The sequence below is a fragment of the Anolis carolinensis genome, chromosome 1, assembly GCF_035594765.1.
Source record: "Anolis carolinensis isolate JA03-04 chromosome 1, rAnoCar3.1.pri, whole genome shotgun sequence".
Taxonomy (NCBI): Eukaryota; Metazoa; Chordata; class Lepidosauria; order Squamata; family Dactyloidae; genus Anolis; species Anolis carolinensis.
The window spans coordinates 113816887-113831997 of NC_085841.1; the positions used below are offsets into that span (position 1 = coordinate 113816887).

At 42.0% G+C, this 15111-nt stretch overlaps 1 protein-coding gene across 7 annotated transcripts in view; it reads left to right on the forward strand.

The window, feature by feature from the left end:
- Positions 1-15111, forward strand: part of bach2 (BTB domain and CNC homolog 2) — a 252056-nt gene that overhangs the window by 228713 nt on the left and 8232 nt on the right. For all 7 annotated transcript variants that reach the window (XM_062980740.1, XM_062980732.1, XM_062980714.1 and 4 more), the window contains one exon: positions 11444-11650. In XM_062980740.1, coding sequence (XP_062836810.1) covers positions 11444-11650 — 207 coding nt within the window. The remainder of the gene's footprint in view (positions 1-11443; positions 11651-15111) is intronic.

Sequence of the window (15111 nt, forward strand, 5' to 3'; positions counted from 1 at the left end):
TGAAGACCCTTCCCTCTTATGTGTTAACAATGCTTTTTTTTGGGGGGGGGAGTTGTATGGAGTACTCTAGCACAGTAGTATATTCATTCTGAAGCTGTACAGTCTTAGAAGTTTACATGGTTTTCTTCTGCATGTACTTTGTTGAAATTTTAGGCAGAAATCTGCCTTGGCTATTCTTATATGTGATAGAACTGGCGGATATTCAGTCAAAGTTAATTATCTAACAATACCTAACCTCTTCCAGGTTGGACAAAAGAAGTGTGACTTCTTGTGATACAGTTACTTCAGGTTTTTCCATTGTTATCAGCTCTACGCCCTCTCGTGCCATTTCTCTTTTGGGCTCTTTGTAGAATCTTACTGATTTGCTATAATTCTAAACAACACTTAAAAGTGAAAGGAACAAAGGATACTTTTTTGTTCCAGTATAGCTTAGATACTTGGAGCTAGGTCCATGGGCACAGTCTAAATTAAAAGAACCCACTTCATTTATTCTACAGTGTAGATGCAGAGCGACGATTTGAAGACACAGCAAAACCATGCAGAATAATTGTTGCACCACTGCTGTCAGATAAGCAAAACCTTGTAATGTCTGCCCTCTTTTTTCAATGAGCATCGCTGGAATTTTGTGCCACATTAAAAAAAAACTTGAATTACATCCAAGAATAATATTAGTACCTGGACGACGGCAGGAGAGGATCTTTGTCCTGATGTTCATTTCTGAACACACTGGCCCTGTGTGAATTGGCATGTTTTTAAATAAGTTAAAAGTTTTATCTTTGCTTTTGGCTTTTTTAGCCTTTCAGTTGAGTAAACCTCCAATTATTAACCTATAATATGTAGATTGTGTTGGAATGTTAACTATACAGAAGGCCAGAAACTGAACAAGTGTGTTTAATGTCTGTGTTAGGTAAGCTATATAAGGTCCCTTCTACACTGCCATATAAAATCCAGATATCTGATTTGAACTGGATTATATGGGAGAGTAGACTCATAAAATCCAGTTCAAAGCAGATCATCTGGATTATCTGCTTTATAATCTGGATTACATGACAGCGTAGAAAGGGCATAACAAGTAGAAGAATAAGATAACTTTTTAAATGGAATGAAAAGTACAAAAATCATAGAAGTGTTTCAGATACAAAAAAATCATAGAAGTGTTTCAGATACAAAAATCATAGAAGTGTTTCAGAAAGCTCATATTGTATGGACAAAGGTTTTTCACCCAATGTGATGAAATATGGCAGTTAGTCAACGTCAGAGAGTCAGTGTGGTGTAGGTTTGAGTGCTGGACTAAGTGTTTGATCCCTGCTTAGCCATGGAAACCCACTGGGTGACCTTGGGTAAGGAACCATCTCGCAGGGCCCATCCACACAGTCATTTTAATCATGTTGAAGTTTTACTGCTCAGTTTAATGTTTTATCTGATTTGTGCTGTCGTGTCTGGGCATGGCCCCATGTAAGCCGCCCCAAGTCCCTCCGGGGAGATGGGGCGGGATATAAGAATAAAATTATTATTATTATTATTATTATTATTATATAACCCAAAATATTATTGCAGAAAATCCCACAATATGGGTTATTTGAGTCCACACTGCCATTTATTCCAGTTCAAAGCATTAAATGTGGGATTTTAATCAGCTGTGTGGAAGGGGCCTCAGTCTCAGAGGAAGGCAAAGGAAAACCCTTTTAGAATAAATCTAACAGAGCCCCATAATAAGTTCACCTTAGGGTTGCCAGTACAGTAGAGCCCCGGTTATCCGAGATAAAGGGGTGGGCCCCATATCGAATAACTGAATGCTCCTATAGGGCGAGGCCTAGGCAGGAGCGATGCCAAGGCGCTTGCCTGGGCCGAGGTCTCGCAGAGGGACGTCCCTCTGCGAGACCTCGCCCCGTAGGAAGCGCCTCACGATCACTGCTAGGCATCAGCTATCGCAGGGCGCTTCTTCCTCCCTCTCCTTCTCCCAAACTCGAGAGAAGGAGAGGGAGGGGCGCCCCCAGCTGTCGTTAGAGTCAACTTGAAGGCACACAACAAGACAAAATCATCCCCTTGGTCAGCAGGATTTTATAATATTAAAGAATAGAATTTTACTCATTACCTAATTTGCATTTTGTACATTTGTTTATTTGGTGGGAGGGAATTAGGTGGAGGGAATCTGTCTCATAGCATCAAACATTTTTCAACAGCTGCTACGTATTGTTTAGCAGAGTTAGCAATTTAATATTTTTTTTTCTTGTTGCTCCTGATCATGAAATGAAGAGTAAGACTTGAATGCAGAAAAAGGCATATGTTAATAAGCTTTCAGTGCAGCCATTCAACTTCTTATACCTATTAACCACAGTATTTTAGAAAATGCTGGAAATACTGCACCCTTGAGAAGCAACTGTTAGTTTATTCACTGACCTAGAATAGGAATTTTTCCTTGTTCAATAGTGACAGGCTCCCTCCTCTCCTTATTTCAAAAATCTTTTCTTTTTCTTTTTCTTTTTTGGTAAATTCAAAACCACTGGCTTGATGCTTATGTTTTTATTATATTCTCCCTGAGCCAATATGAGTAATATCTCAACTTAATGCAGTTTAAAGGCAAATACTTTATAGAGAATATTAAAGAAGGGCAGAAAGCATTAGCAGACTGTTTTCCAAGAACTGTTAATATCTAGGGGAATCTTATTCCTCTTGTCTTTCATTTTATATTTAAGAGCATCTCCCTAACTGAGACTGGTACGTCTCTTTTCAAAAGAGTTCTTTCTCTGGGGCAATGTTGTGAAACAGTTTAGTCAGCCCATGGAGAACGTGGAAGACCAGGTATGAGCACATGAGTGACAGTCTGAAAGTGTTTTTGTCAAGTTGGATTACACATAGCCATCCATGTATATGCTATAATAACTGAAAATGAATACTCCAAGTCTCAGAATAACCCAGTTAATATCAGCAGAGCTATGCAAATCTAAACCTGTCCTTACCATTTAAGACAGGGATGACAATTGTGTGGTACTTCCAACTTTCATAAACTAAGTGTACTACATCAGAGGCATGGAGTGAAGTGCCTGCCAAGAGACAGACATTTCTTTCTGTCAATAAGCAGGTTGTCTATATGAATAGTAGTAGAAATGCAAAACCTGTAGATATGGTGATAGGGCAATGAGTTCAGTTTTAACCATGGTCATTGGGGGATAAAGGCAGGAGGAAAGATTCTGCCTCAACTCTCTCCATGAGAGAGTTATTGGCATATAGTATGATGTTGGCTGGGAACCAAAAAAGTGAAGTGCTTTACTGTCCAATATAGCCTTCATGATGCTGGTTTGCAAATTAGCGTTATGATATACTAGCTGTGCCCGGCCACGCGTTGCTGTGGCGAAGTATGGTGGTATGGGAAATAAAGTATTAAGGAATTGGTGGTAGTTAAGGTAAAGGGTAAACATTTTCCCCTGACGTTAAGTCCAGTCATGTCTGATTCTGGGGGTTGGTGCTCATCTCCATTTCTAAGCCGAAGAGCCGGCGTTGTCCGTAGACTCCTCCAAGGTCATGTGGGATGACTGCATGGAGCGGCGTTACCTTCCCACCGGAGCAGTGCCTATTGATGCACTCACATTTGCATGTTTTTGAACTTCTGGGTTGGCAGAAGCTGGGGCTAACAATGGGGGCTCTCTCCGCTCCCCCAATTCAAACCTACAGCCTTTTGGTCCCGAAGTTCAGCAGCTCAGCGCTTTAACACGCTGCGCCATCAGGGGATATTATTTCCTAAAAGTTGTGAATATACAATATTTCTGATTGTTTTTTTGTTTGTATTTTTTTTGTCTCTTGGAGGCAAGTATGAATGCTGCAATTAGGAAAAATGATTAGGATGTAATGGCCTTGCAGCTTTAAAGCCTGGCTGTTTCCTCCCTGAGTGAATTTTTTGTTGGGAGGTGTTAGCTGGCCCTGATTGTTTCCTGTCTGGAATTCCCTTGTTTTCAGAGTGGTGTTGTTTGCGATATTTTATGTGCTTCTAATGTCTGTGGCCCTAAGAAAACAGAGGATTTGCCAGTCTTTGATGATGGGAATACTTTGTTGGGAGGTGTTAGCTGGCCCTGATTGTTTCCTGTGTGGAATTCCCTTGTTTTCAGAGTGTTGTTCTTTATTTAGTGTTCTGATTTTAGAGATTGTATTGTTCTGTTTTATTATACCACATTAATTTTTATATATTCTGATTTTAGTGTTTTTGAATACTTGGAGCCAGATTGTATTCATTTTCACGGTTGACCGCAACACAATAATAATAATAATAATAATAATAATAATAATAATGATAGTAATAATAATGACTTTGGTAATACACAGTGCTTCACTGCCTTCTCAGCTTCCTTTCTGGAAGAATCCTTTCTTGGGAGGTGTTAGCTGGCCCTGATTGTTTCCTTTGTGGAATTTCCAATTTCACTGCTTTATTTACTTTCTTTCTTTATTTCTTTATTTACTGTCCTGGTTTTAGAGATTATATTGTTCTGCATTATTCTATCCCAGAAATTATTTCATATCAAAGTAGAATCTCACTTATCCAACATTTGCTTATACAATGTTCTGGATTATCCAACGCAGTCTGCCTTTTCATAATCAATGTTTTTGTAGTCGGTGTTTTAAATTCATTGTGATATTTTAGTGGTAAATTTGAAAATACAGTACAGTAGAGTCTCACTTATCCAACATAAACGGGCCGGCAGAATGTTGGATAAGCGAATATGTTGGATAATAAGGAGGCATTGAGGAAAAGCCTATTAAATATCAAATTAGGTTATGATTTTACAAATGAAACACCAAAACATCATGTTATGCAACAAATTTGACAGAAAAAGTAGTTCAATACGCAGTAATGCTATGTAGTAATTACTGTATTTATGAATTTAACACCAAAATATCACGATATATTGAAAACATTGACTACAAAAATGCGTTGGATAATCCAGAACATTGGATAAGCGAGTGTTGGATAAGTGAGACTCTACTGTAATTACTACATAACATTACTGCGCGTGGAACTACCTTTTCTGTCAAATTTGTTGTATAATATGATGTTTTGGTGCTTAATTTGTATAACGATGACCTAATTTGATGTTTAATCGGCTTTTCCTGAATCCCTTCTTATTATCCAACATATTCACTTATCCTGCCGGCCTGTTTATGTTGGATAAGTGAGACTCTACTGTAATTACTACATAACATTACTGCGCGTGGAACTACCTTTTCTGTCAAATTTGTTGTATAATATGATGTTTTGGTGCTTAATTTGTATAACGATGACCTAATTTGATGTTTAATCGGCTTTTCCTGAATCCCTTCTTATTATCCAACATATTCACTTATCCTGCCGGCCTGTTTATGTTGGATAAGTGAGACTCTACTGTATATTGATAATCTTAAATTATCTGCTTAGAACTGGATTATATGAGGCCCCTTCTTCACAGCTGTATAAAATGCACACTGAAGTGGATTATATGGCAGTGTGGAGTCAAGATAATCCAGTGCAAAGCAGATAATATAAGATTATAAATGGGTTATATAGCTGTGTAGAAGGGCCTTGAATCTACACTGCCATATAATCCAGTGCAAATTAGATAATCTGTGGAAGAAGCCTAAGTGAGGCCTAAATCTGCCTGTCCCCTAACTGAATCCTGGCTGTCCTTTGGCTGAATTGGTTGCTAGGCGACCAAGTGGGCAGAGATTAGCCCTCTAAACTGGCAGCAATTGGATAAAAACAATTATTGCTCTCCCTCTAATTAGGACTTTATTTTTCTTTTCTTTTTGTTGTATCAACCCTGAGGCGTGGGTGATGGGTTGTGTTGTCAAATTTCGAGGTTGGGGGGCCTGTACTTTTGTTGTTTTGTGGGTCGCCGTGATGCCATCACTCTTTTATATATATAGATTTTAATATAATATGTGTAGTGTGCCTGGAAACTGTTGTCTCTGCTCAACCCACTGTCAAAGCACATCCACAAACTCCAGTTCTTCAAGGAGTATCATATGTGTAGTGTTCCAGAAAACCATAGTCTCCATTTCACCCACTATTGATGGTCTGGACTTTGTGGGTATATTCTAATTTATTTATTTGTTTGTTTGTTTGTTTTGTGTCAGGAGCAACTTGAGTCGCTTCTGGATTCAGAGAATTGGCCGTCTGCAAGGACGTTGCCCAGGGGACGCCTGGATGTTTTGATGTTTTTACCATCCTTGTGGGAGGCTTCTCTCATGTCCCCGCATGGAGCTGGAGCTGAAAGAGGGAGCTCATCCACGCTCTCCCCGGGTGGGATTTGAACCTGGCAGCTTTCAGGTCAACAACCCAACCTTCAAGTCACGAGGCTTTAGTCCACTACGCCATCGGGGGCTCCTATTTATTTACAATATTTATATCCCGCCCTTCTCACCCCGAAGGGGACTCAGAGTGGCCTTACGATAGGCAACAATTCGATGCCATAAAACATTAAACAGACATATAATAAAATGAACAGGTACATTAAAACATAAGATTAAAAACATGAAACATTAAAACCAACTCTTATCAAGAACCACATAATCCGATATCTTAGTCAAAAGGTGTTCCAGTCATGATTGCACATATTCTATCTTCCCTTATTGCTCTGCATTGCTATCCAAAGGCTTGGTCCCACTGCCATGTCTTCCATTTCTTTCTGAAGGTTAGGAGGGAGGGAGCTGATCTAATTTCTCTGGGGAGGGAGTTCCATAGCCAAGAGGCAACCAAGAAGGCCCTGTCCCTCATCCCCACCAATTGCACTTGCAAAGGACCAAGAGTAGGGCCTTCTCTGGAGATCTTAACCTCCTAGTTAATTCTGTTTAATTCTCTTTCTGATCATATATATATTGCAAGGGCATTATTGACAGAGGGTGGCATAGGTAACATTATGAACAGGTGAAAGTACTTCTAATATTGGAGTTGGTATGATTGCTGCTTGTTATGACGTTTCCTGAGTCAATGTGTGGGCAAAGTTGGTATCTGGACTTGTGGCTGAGGACTGGTTCACAGTTCTCCAGGCTGTTGGGAGACCAGACTATAGTTTGGGGGTGGGGGGAGAACAAATTCCTATGGACACTGCACATATCTTATTTTTGTGCAAAAAAAACATGAAAGAAAAATACAATATTTAAAATGAAGAACAATTTTAGCCAACATAAACTTACCAGTATTTCATTGGGAAGTGTGGGCCTGCTTTTGGCTCATGAGATAGTCAAGTTAATTAGGATTGTTCTTGTTGTTGTGTTCCTTCAAGTCATTTCAGATTTAGGGTGATCCTACATCTAAATTCTTCCTGCACGGGCTAGACTGCACAGGTTGTCCACCAGCAATGCATTGCTGTGGCTTGCAAGGCACAGGAAAGAAAAGAAGCCAATTTTGCAACTTGAAAAGATGAGGTACAGTGTTCCCTCACTACTTTGCGGTTTACCTTTCATGGATTCGCTCTTTCACGATTTTCAATAAACTCTAAAAGACTATTATAAATCATAAAAAATTACAATTTACAGCCTAAGGATGGGAGGAAGGAGAAGCCAAAGGGAGAGAAAAGGAGGCAAGCGGCAACAGGAGGAGAAGGATGCGATTTATCAACACACGATTGGTTGATAAAGACTTAAAATAGTGTATAACTACTAAAATAATATATAAGTATTAAAGTAAATATAGCGTCCCTACTTCGCGGATTTTCACTTATTGCGGGTGGTCCTGGAACCTAACCCCAGCGATAAGTGAGGGAACACTGTACACCTATTATACAGTGGCAACTATTACATGCTGAAATGCTACATTCTATAGCTCAAGTTTTAACCGAGCGGTTCTCAACTTTGGCCCTCCATGTTTTTTTTACTTTAACCTAGTTCTAGCCATCATAGCAAATTCTTGGGGTTGCCCAAAATCTGAGAAGCCAGCGATTGGGAACCACTGTTTTAAAACCAAATGTTCGATTTTTGGAACTATCAGGGATTTACCATTTCAAGTGCTAACTGGATTTATGACACAATTCAAATATTACTATAAGCACCTTATCATATGTTTGAATTTACTGTAATCTTACGTGAGACCACCTACACATGCATTTTTCATGTTCCAAAACACAAATGGAAATTGTATGGCTCTCTATAGCTTGAACTGCAACTCCCAGCATTCCTTATCAGCATAGCCAATGTCAAAGAATGTGAGAATTGCAGTTCAAGGAGAATATTTTCCCATCACTGGTCTAAAGTGCTGTGTTTATAGTCCAAAGGGACATATTCTTATCAGTATCGCTAGTTTATAATCTGCAAGCCTAAAAGTCCACATCACCATATCTAAGGTCAGCTTTTGTGTATTTATTCAAAGCATTGTTTTATTTGGCAGCGTTTTATTTGTTTTTCATGCAACACAAAGAGACCTATACTATTATATGTTTTGATATGGTGCCATCATTGGACTTCACAAATGTTTGAGTGAAATTTAGTGTTGCCAAAACACATGGTTGACTGGGTTTTGCCCAGAGTCCAGTTATACCACCTAGTGTCCAATTGCACCATTAGCCAACCCAAATTGTTTGCTGTTTTGTTTTTCTTTAAAGCACATGTCTGGCTTTTGTAGGATCAGAGATATGAAGCAAACTGTGCAGTTGCATTTTGTCCAGTTGTTTTGTAACAAATGAACCTGCTCCTGTCTTCTAAACGTTTTTACTCACGATTGAGGTCGAAACTGTTTACCATTGGGAAATCTTTCTAGCCATCAAGGATAGAAAGAAAAGGGATGTTTGTGTTTGGAGCTTTGTAGGGGTAGCATTCCCTGGTGCAGAATTTCAGTGTTACTGAAAACAATTTCAAAATCTGTAATTTTAGTATACAGTACCTATCAATTGAACAGCAGTACATGCATGCCCAAACAATAACTTTTTCTAATTCAGTCTCCAGAATTGATTATATGTTGTAAACATACCTTGCTAATTAAAATAAAAGGCTGTCATTCTTATAACTGTATTATGGGTCTGGGCTGCAGTGGTAAGGGGAGAGCAAGAGAGAGTAAGACACTGAGAGAGAGAGAGAAGCTTTGTTATTTTCATTTATATGAGAGATGACCAAGAGTAGATGCAGTGTAGGGTAGGTTCTGTGACTTCAACGGTAGGAAGGAAGCATTATTATTTGTTTTCCTATCCATGTAGGAAATTTGAGCATCTGTCGCGAATGAATGAGTGAACAGAAAGTGCTGCTTACCCCTTCCAGGGCCTCTTCTAGAATCCACACACACTTTTCACCCACATTCCCCTTTTGAAAACCACACCAAAATATAAACAGGATGAGCCTGAAGATTCTTAAAAGAGTGTTTTTAAATGCTAAAGTAGCTATTATTACAATTGCTCTTGGTTTGATATGCTAGCTTAAAGGACCCCCTATAACACATATGTCAAGTCCCATGGCCAAATCTGACCCACCATGGCATTTTATGTGGCCAATGAGGCTTTCAATGCAAGGAGCAACATAGTTACATTTTTAAAGTTTTGCGATTGCAGATGACCCTTTGAAGCTGATGCTGCCCTCAGTGAAAATTAATTTTGACACCCCTGCCCTATAAAAATGATAGACAGAAGATTGAACTCCAGGTGTTTTGGATTTTGACTGTGGACGTTGGGGATTTGGCCTTCCAGTTGTTTTAGATTGCCCAACAGGGTCTGTGGCATCAGACTGTGGGAAATGGGTCCAAAACATCTCCAGGGCCATACGTTCCTCAGCTCCATTCTGTTAGGCATTTGGGATTAATTTTAAGATGCTACATCTAGTCTATAACATAAGCTGCATAAAGATCGGTGTTGACCTAGCTTCACAGATCACAGCTTGCACTTCTGTATTCTTAGCAGGGTGGCCATATGCATAAGAGAATGGAAGAGGCTTCTGTAAAGAGCAAGAGCATATGAACTGGATTTCATTCCCATGCTACCTTATCTAAACATGGTTGGTGTGTTTCATACATACATAGCACCATCTTGTGGCCATAAGGGACACTGACACACAAACCAAAATGTATTCCAGAATTCGACAACACATTATTCCAGAGTTGTGATTGCAAAGAGGCAAAGACAGCAGGATACCACAGAAGTCCATTGTTCCATTATGGCTGAAGTCCACAAAGACTACTGGATCATTCCAAAATAATTTGAATCTAGTGTTGTGTTTTCAACAGTAGCAAGCCAGATGTCCCTAGAAGCTCAAGAGAGCCTGAAAGTCATGAATGTCATAATGAGGGTCTGAAGATTTGTATTCCAGCATTATTTTTCTGAGCATGATCACTTGCATTAGCTGTTGTAGCTAATGCTTGTTAGGAAACCTTTCCTCCCTCCTAGTGAGCTGGGCCTCACTAGAAGAATTTTGGGGTCCTTGCTAACATTTCAATCATAAAAGGGTTCGTTTGCATTAGTTGTCTTGTTAAATACTTTGACAATTTGAGGCTGAGAAGAGATGTAAAAGCTGTGAACAGACTAGGAGTGTGAATAATGTGTGAGGGGGGGGGGTTGCAAGAGTATGTTAGGGGTTTTATGAGAGATTGTGATTAAAAAACAGTTCTTGAGGATTAGATGTAACAATTTTTCTGCACTGGTTTCCTCCAGGCTAAAATAATTGAAACATCTTGCTTCAGTCAAGACTATAAGTAATCCTGATTTTACAATTAGTGCCCAACTTTTACTCTCCGCGCATTTTCAAAATTCCTTACAAATAAAGTTTATATTTTGAAGAAAGTGATTTTTTATTTATAGATTATTTTATGTAGAGTCAGAGTTTGTGTTCCTAGTGTTACTTTGTTTAATACACTGGTGGAAGATCAACGTAGAATACTTAAATTCAACATGATTTAGCAGTTAGTACAATAGATTTTCGCTTATCCAACCTTCGCTCATCCAACATTCTGTATTATCCAACACAGTCTGCCTCCTGCCCAGATCCACAGCTGTTTCTCCAGGCCGCAACATGTAGCAGGCCTCTCTGTGCACCAGATGCCCACCAGAAGGGGTGAGACATGGCTAGCACAGACGTTTCTCTTCAGGCGCAGCGTCTGGCCTGCACCGGCTGTGTCTTGCAGCTCCCTGGGGGCACTCGGTGCACAGAGAGGCCTGCTGCGCATTGCTGTTTCTCTAGGCAGCCATGTGCTGTGGGCCCCTCTGTGCCCCAGGCGCCTTCTGGGGGGTACAAAACGCAGCCAGTGCAGACTTTTCCCGTCAGGTACAGTGTCCCGCCTGCAAGGAGGGATAAAGGAAAATAGTATTTTCCTTAATCCCTCCTTATTATCCAACATTTTCACTTATCCAACGTTCTGCCGGCCCGTTTATGTTGGATAAGTGAGACTATTATATTGGTGAAGTTGTCACTCTTATGTTGTTTGAAATACAAGTGCAGTACCCAAAGGAACCTATTGAATACTTTGTTCAGCAAGCAGTCTGACTTTTAATTTTTTTTCCCTCAGGTGAAACTTCCATTTCCTGTAGATCAAATCACAGATCTTCCAAGGAACGATTTCCAGATGATGGTAAAGATGCACAAATTAACCTCAGAGCAATTAGAATTTATCCATGATGTTCGGCGGCGCAGTAAGAATCGGATTGCAGCTCAGCGCTGCCGTAAGCGGAAACTGGACTGTATTCAGAATTTAGAATGTGAAATCCGCAAATTGGTATGTTGAATACTTGATTCCACTGGAATAGCATTTTTTAAAACAAAAAAAAAATGTGTTTCCTCTCTTTGTTCTCTAATGGATCTCAAAACTGTCTACATTTTGGTTTACCGAGCAATCTTAATTCAGATACTGGCCAAACCTACTTAGCTTCAACAATTTTGCTGCCTTATGTGCCTTCAGACCATAAGACTAAATCCCATCTACCCAGAGCAGAAATTAGTGTAACTTGATTGTCACAACTAGCTTCAGTCTCACTAATTGTAGTGAACCTACTCTAGATAGGACTATTGGTGGTTTTGAACACAGGTTCTGTCACAGAGTTGGCCTTTATATCTGTCCTCATTTTGATCTTCCAATGTGACATTTCTCTCTTGTGAAACTTACGCATCTTTCAAAGTCTGGAGTGATGGAGATGCTGCAGAATCTTAGAAGAAACTATAGTTGTTTGCATGAAGCACACTGGGACCTGGTCCTGCCCCTTCCACGCCCTTATAGTTCTCATCTGCCTAAGTTTCAATGGGATACCCTCAGTTCTAGCATTATGAAGGAGGAAGAAAAACTTCACAAGTTGAATTTATGAATTCCTCCCAAAAATATAATTTATGAATTGCTTCATAGAGTAAGTGAGATATTGGATCTCTAAGCCACTTGGGTTTCTATTTGCTTGAGCTGGGAATGGATCTGGCCACTGTTCTCTTCTGTACACTCCAGACTAGAGTTGACAACTGAGGTGGTAGAATTCTTAATTTGTATTAAATTTATTTATTTATTTATTTATTTACAACATTTATACCCCGCCCTTCTCACCCGAGGGGACTCAGGGTGGCTTACAAAAATTGGCAAAATTTAATGCCCAAAATGCAATCATAAAAACAAAACAATATAAACAGATCTATTAATAACATTGTTAAAACACATTATAAAAACCTTTAAAACGTATATATAATTAATTCAATTCGTCCGAGATCCTCATACTTCATCCTTAAATCAGGCCATGTCAACTTTGTCATGTACTCATCAAAAGCTTGGGCACATAACCATGTTTTCACAGCCCTTCAGAATCCCAGGAGGGTAGGAGCCTGTCGGATATCTCCAGGGAGGGCGTTCCACAGCCGGGGAGCCACCACCAAGAAGGCCCTGTCCCTCGTTCCCACCAGCCGCGCCTGCGAGGCTGGTGGGACCGAGAGCAGGGCCTCTCCAGATGATCTTAGTGATCTTACTGGTTCATAGGAGGAGATACGTTCAGGCAAGTAGATTGGGCCAGAACGGTTTAGGGCTTTATAGGTCAAGACCAGCACTTTGAATTGGGCTCGGTAGCATATCGGCAGCCAGTGGAGCTGGCTTAGCAGGGGGGTTGTGCACTCCCTGTAAGCTGCTCCAGTTATTAATCTGGCTGCCGCCCGTTGTACTAATTGGAGCTTCCAGGCTGTCTTCAAAGGCAACCCCACGTAGAGCGCGTTGCAGTAGTCCAAACGAGATGTAACCAGAGCGTGGACCACCGTGGCCAAGTCAGACCTCCCAAGGAACAGGTGCAGCTGGCGCACAAGTCTGAGTTGTGCGAATGCTCCCCGAGACCTGGGGTTCCAGGCTCAGCTATGAGTCCAGGAGAACCCCCAGACTGCGAACCTGTGTCTTCAGGGGGAGTGTGACCCCGTCCAACATAGGCTGTAACCCTATTCCCTGTTCAGCCTTACGACTGACCAGGAGGACCTCTGTCTTGTCTGGATTCAATTTCAATTTGTTGGCCCTCATCCAGTCCGACACAGCGGCCAGACACCAGTTCAGGACCTGAACAGCCTCCTTAGTGATAGGTGGGAAGGAGACATCATCTGCGTACAGATGACACCACACCCCAAAACTCCGGATTATCTCTCCCAACGGCTTCATGTAGATGTTAAACAACATGGGAGACAATACAGAGTCCTGCGGGACCCCACAAGACAACGGTTGTGGGGCCGAGCAGGTGTCCCCCAATGACACCATCTGGGAACGACCCTCCAGAAAGGACCGGAGCCACTGCAGAACAGTACCCCCAAGCCCCATCCCGGCAAGGCGCCCCAGAAGAATACCATGGTCAACGGTATCAAAGGCTGCTGAGAGGTCCAGCAGAACCAGCAGGGACACACTCCCCCTGTCCAGTTCCCAGCGTAGATCATCGACTAAGACGACCAAGGCTGTCTCGGTACCATGCCCCGGTCTGAAGCCAGACTGCACCGGATCCAGAAAATCAGTATCTACCAAGAATGCCTGGAGTTGTGCGGCCACCACAACCTTGCCCAAAAAGGAGAGATTGGAAATAGGCCGATAGTTATCCAGTTGAGTGGGGTCCAGTGATGGCTTTTTCAACAGCGGTTTGATAACAGCCAATTTAAGGCTAGCTGGAAATATGCCTTACTGAAGGGAGGCATTCACCACCACCTTCACCCACTCGGCCAACCCCCCTCTGGCTTCTCTCACCAGCCAGGATGGGCAGGGGTCTAGGATTCATGTGGTAGCCCTTACCTCTCCAAGCACCATGTCCACATCCTCAGGCTGAACCAATTGAAATGAATCCATCAAATTAGAACAAGCAGGTGCTCATGCTACATCCTCAGAGACTGCCGTTAATATGGTGTCAAAGCCAGAATGGATCAAAGCGACTTTGTTCGCAAAGAACCGAGCAAATGCTTCACAGCGGGCTGCCAAGTTGTCAAGGATCCCGTCTTGAGGGACAGGATATAACAAACCTCTGACAACTCGGAACAGCTCCGCCGGACGGTTCTTTGCGGGCGCAATATTAGCTGCAAAGAAAACATTCTTTGCAGCATCTATTGCCGCGGCATATGCCCTGAGGTAGAGACATAGCCGTGTTCGGTTTGGCTCGCTCGGCTTCGAATGCCACAGGCTCTCTAGTCCCCTCTTCTTTCGCTTCATCGCTGCCAATTCCTCAGTAAACTAAGAAGATGGTTTAGCTCGGGTACTCGAGAGGGGACGTTCTGGAGCAGTTGTGTCTATTGCCCTAGTCACCTCCTTATTCCAGAGAGCGACCAGAGCATCAACAGGATCACCAGCTGAGGTGGCGGGAAACTCCCCAAGAGCCGTCAGGAATCCATCCGGATCCATAAGCCTCCTGGGGCGGACTATTTTAATCGGTCCTCCACCCCTGCGGAGGTTGGGGGGCTCAGTGAGTCTAAATCTGATCAGGTGATGGTCGGGCCATGGCAAAGGAGCGATGGTGAGCTCCTCCACACCGCCACCTTCCTCCCATCCCTGGCAGAAAACCAAGTCAAGTGTGTGCCCCGCTCTGTGGGTAGGGCCAGATACTAGTTGGGGCAGCCCCATGGTTGCCATGGTGGCCATGAAGTCCTGAGCCACTCCGGACAGAGTGGTCTCGGCATGGACATTGAAGTCCCCCAGCACAATGAACTGTTGGGACTCCAGTGCCAGGCCAGAGACCACCCCCGCTAGCTCAGGCAAGG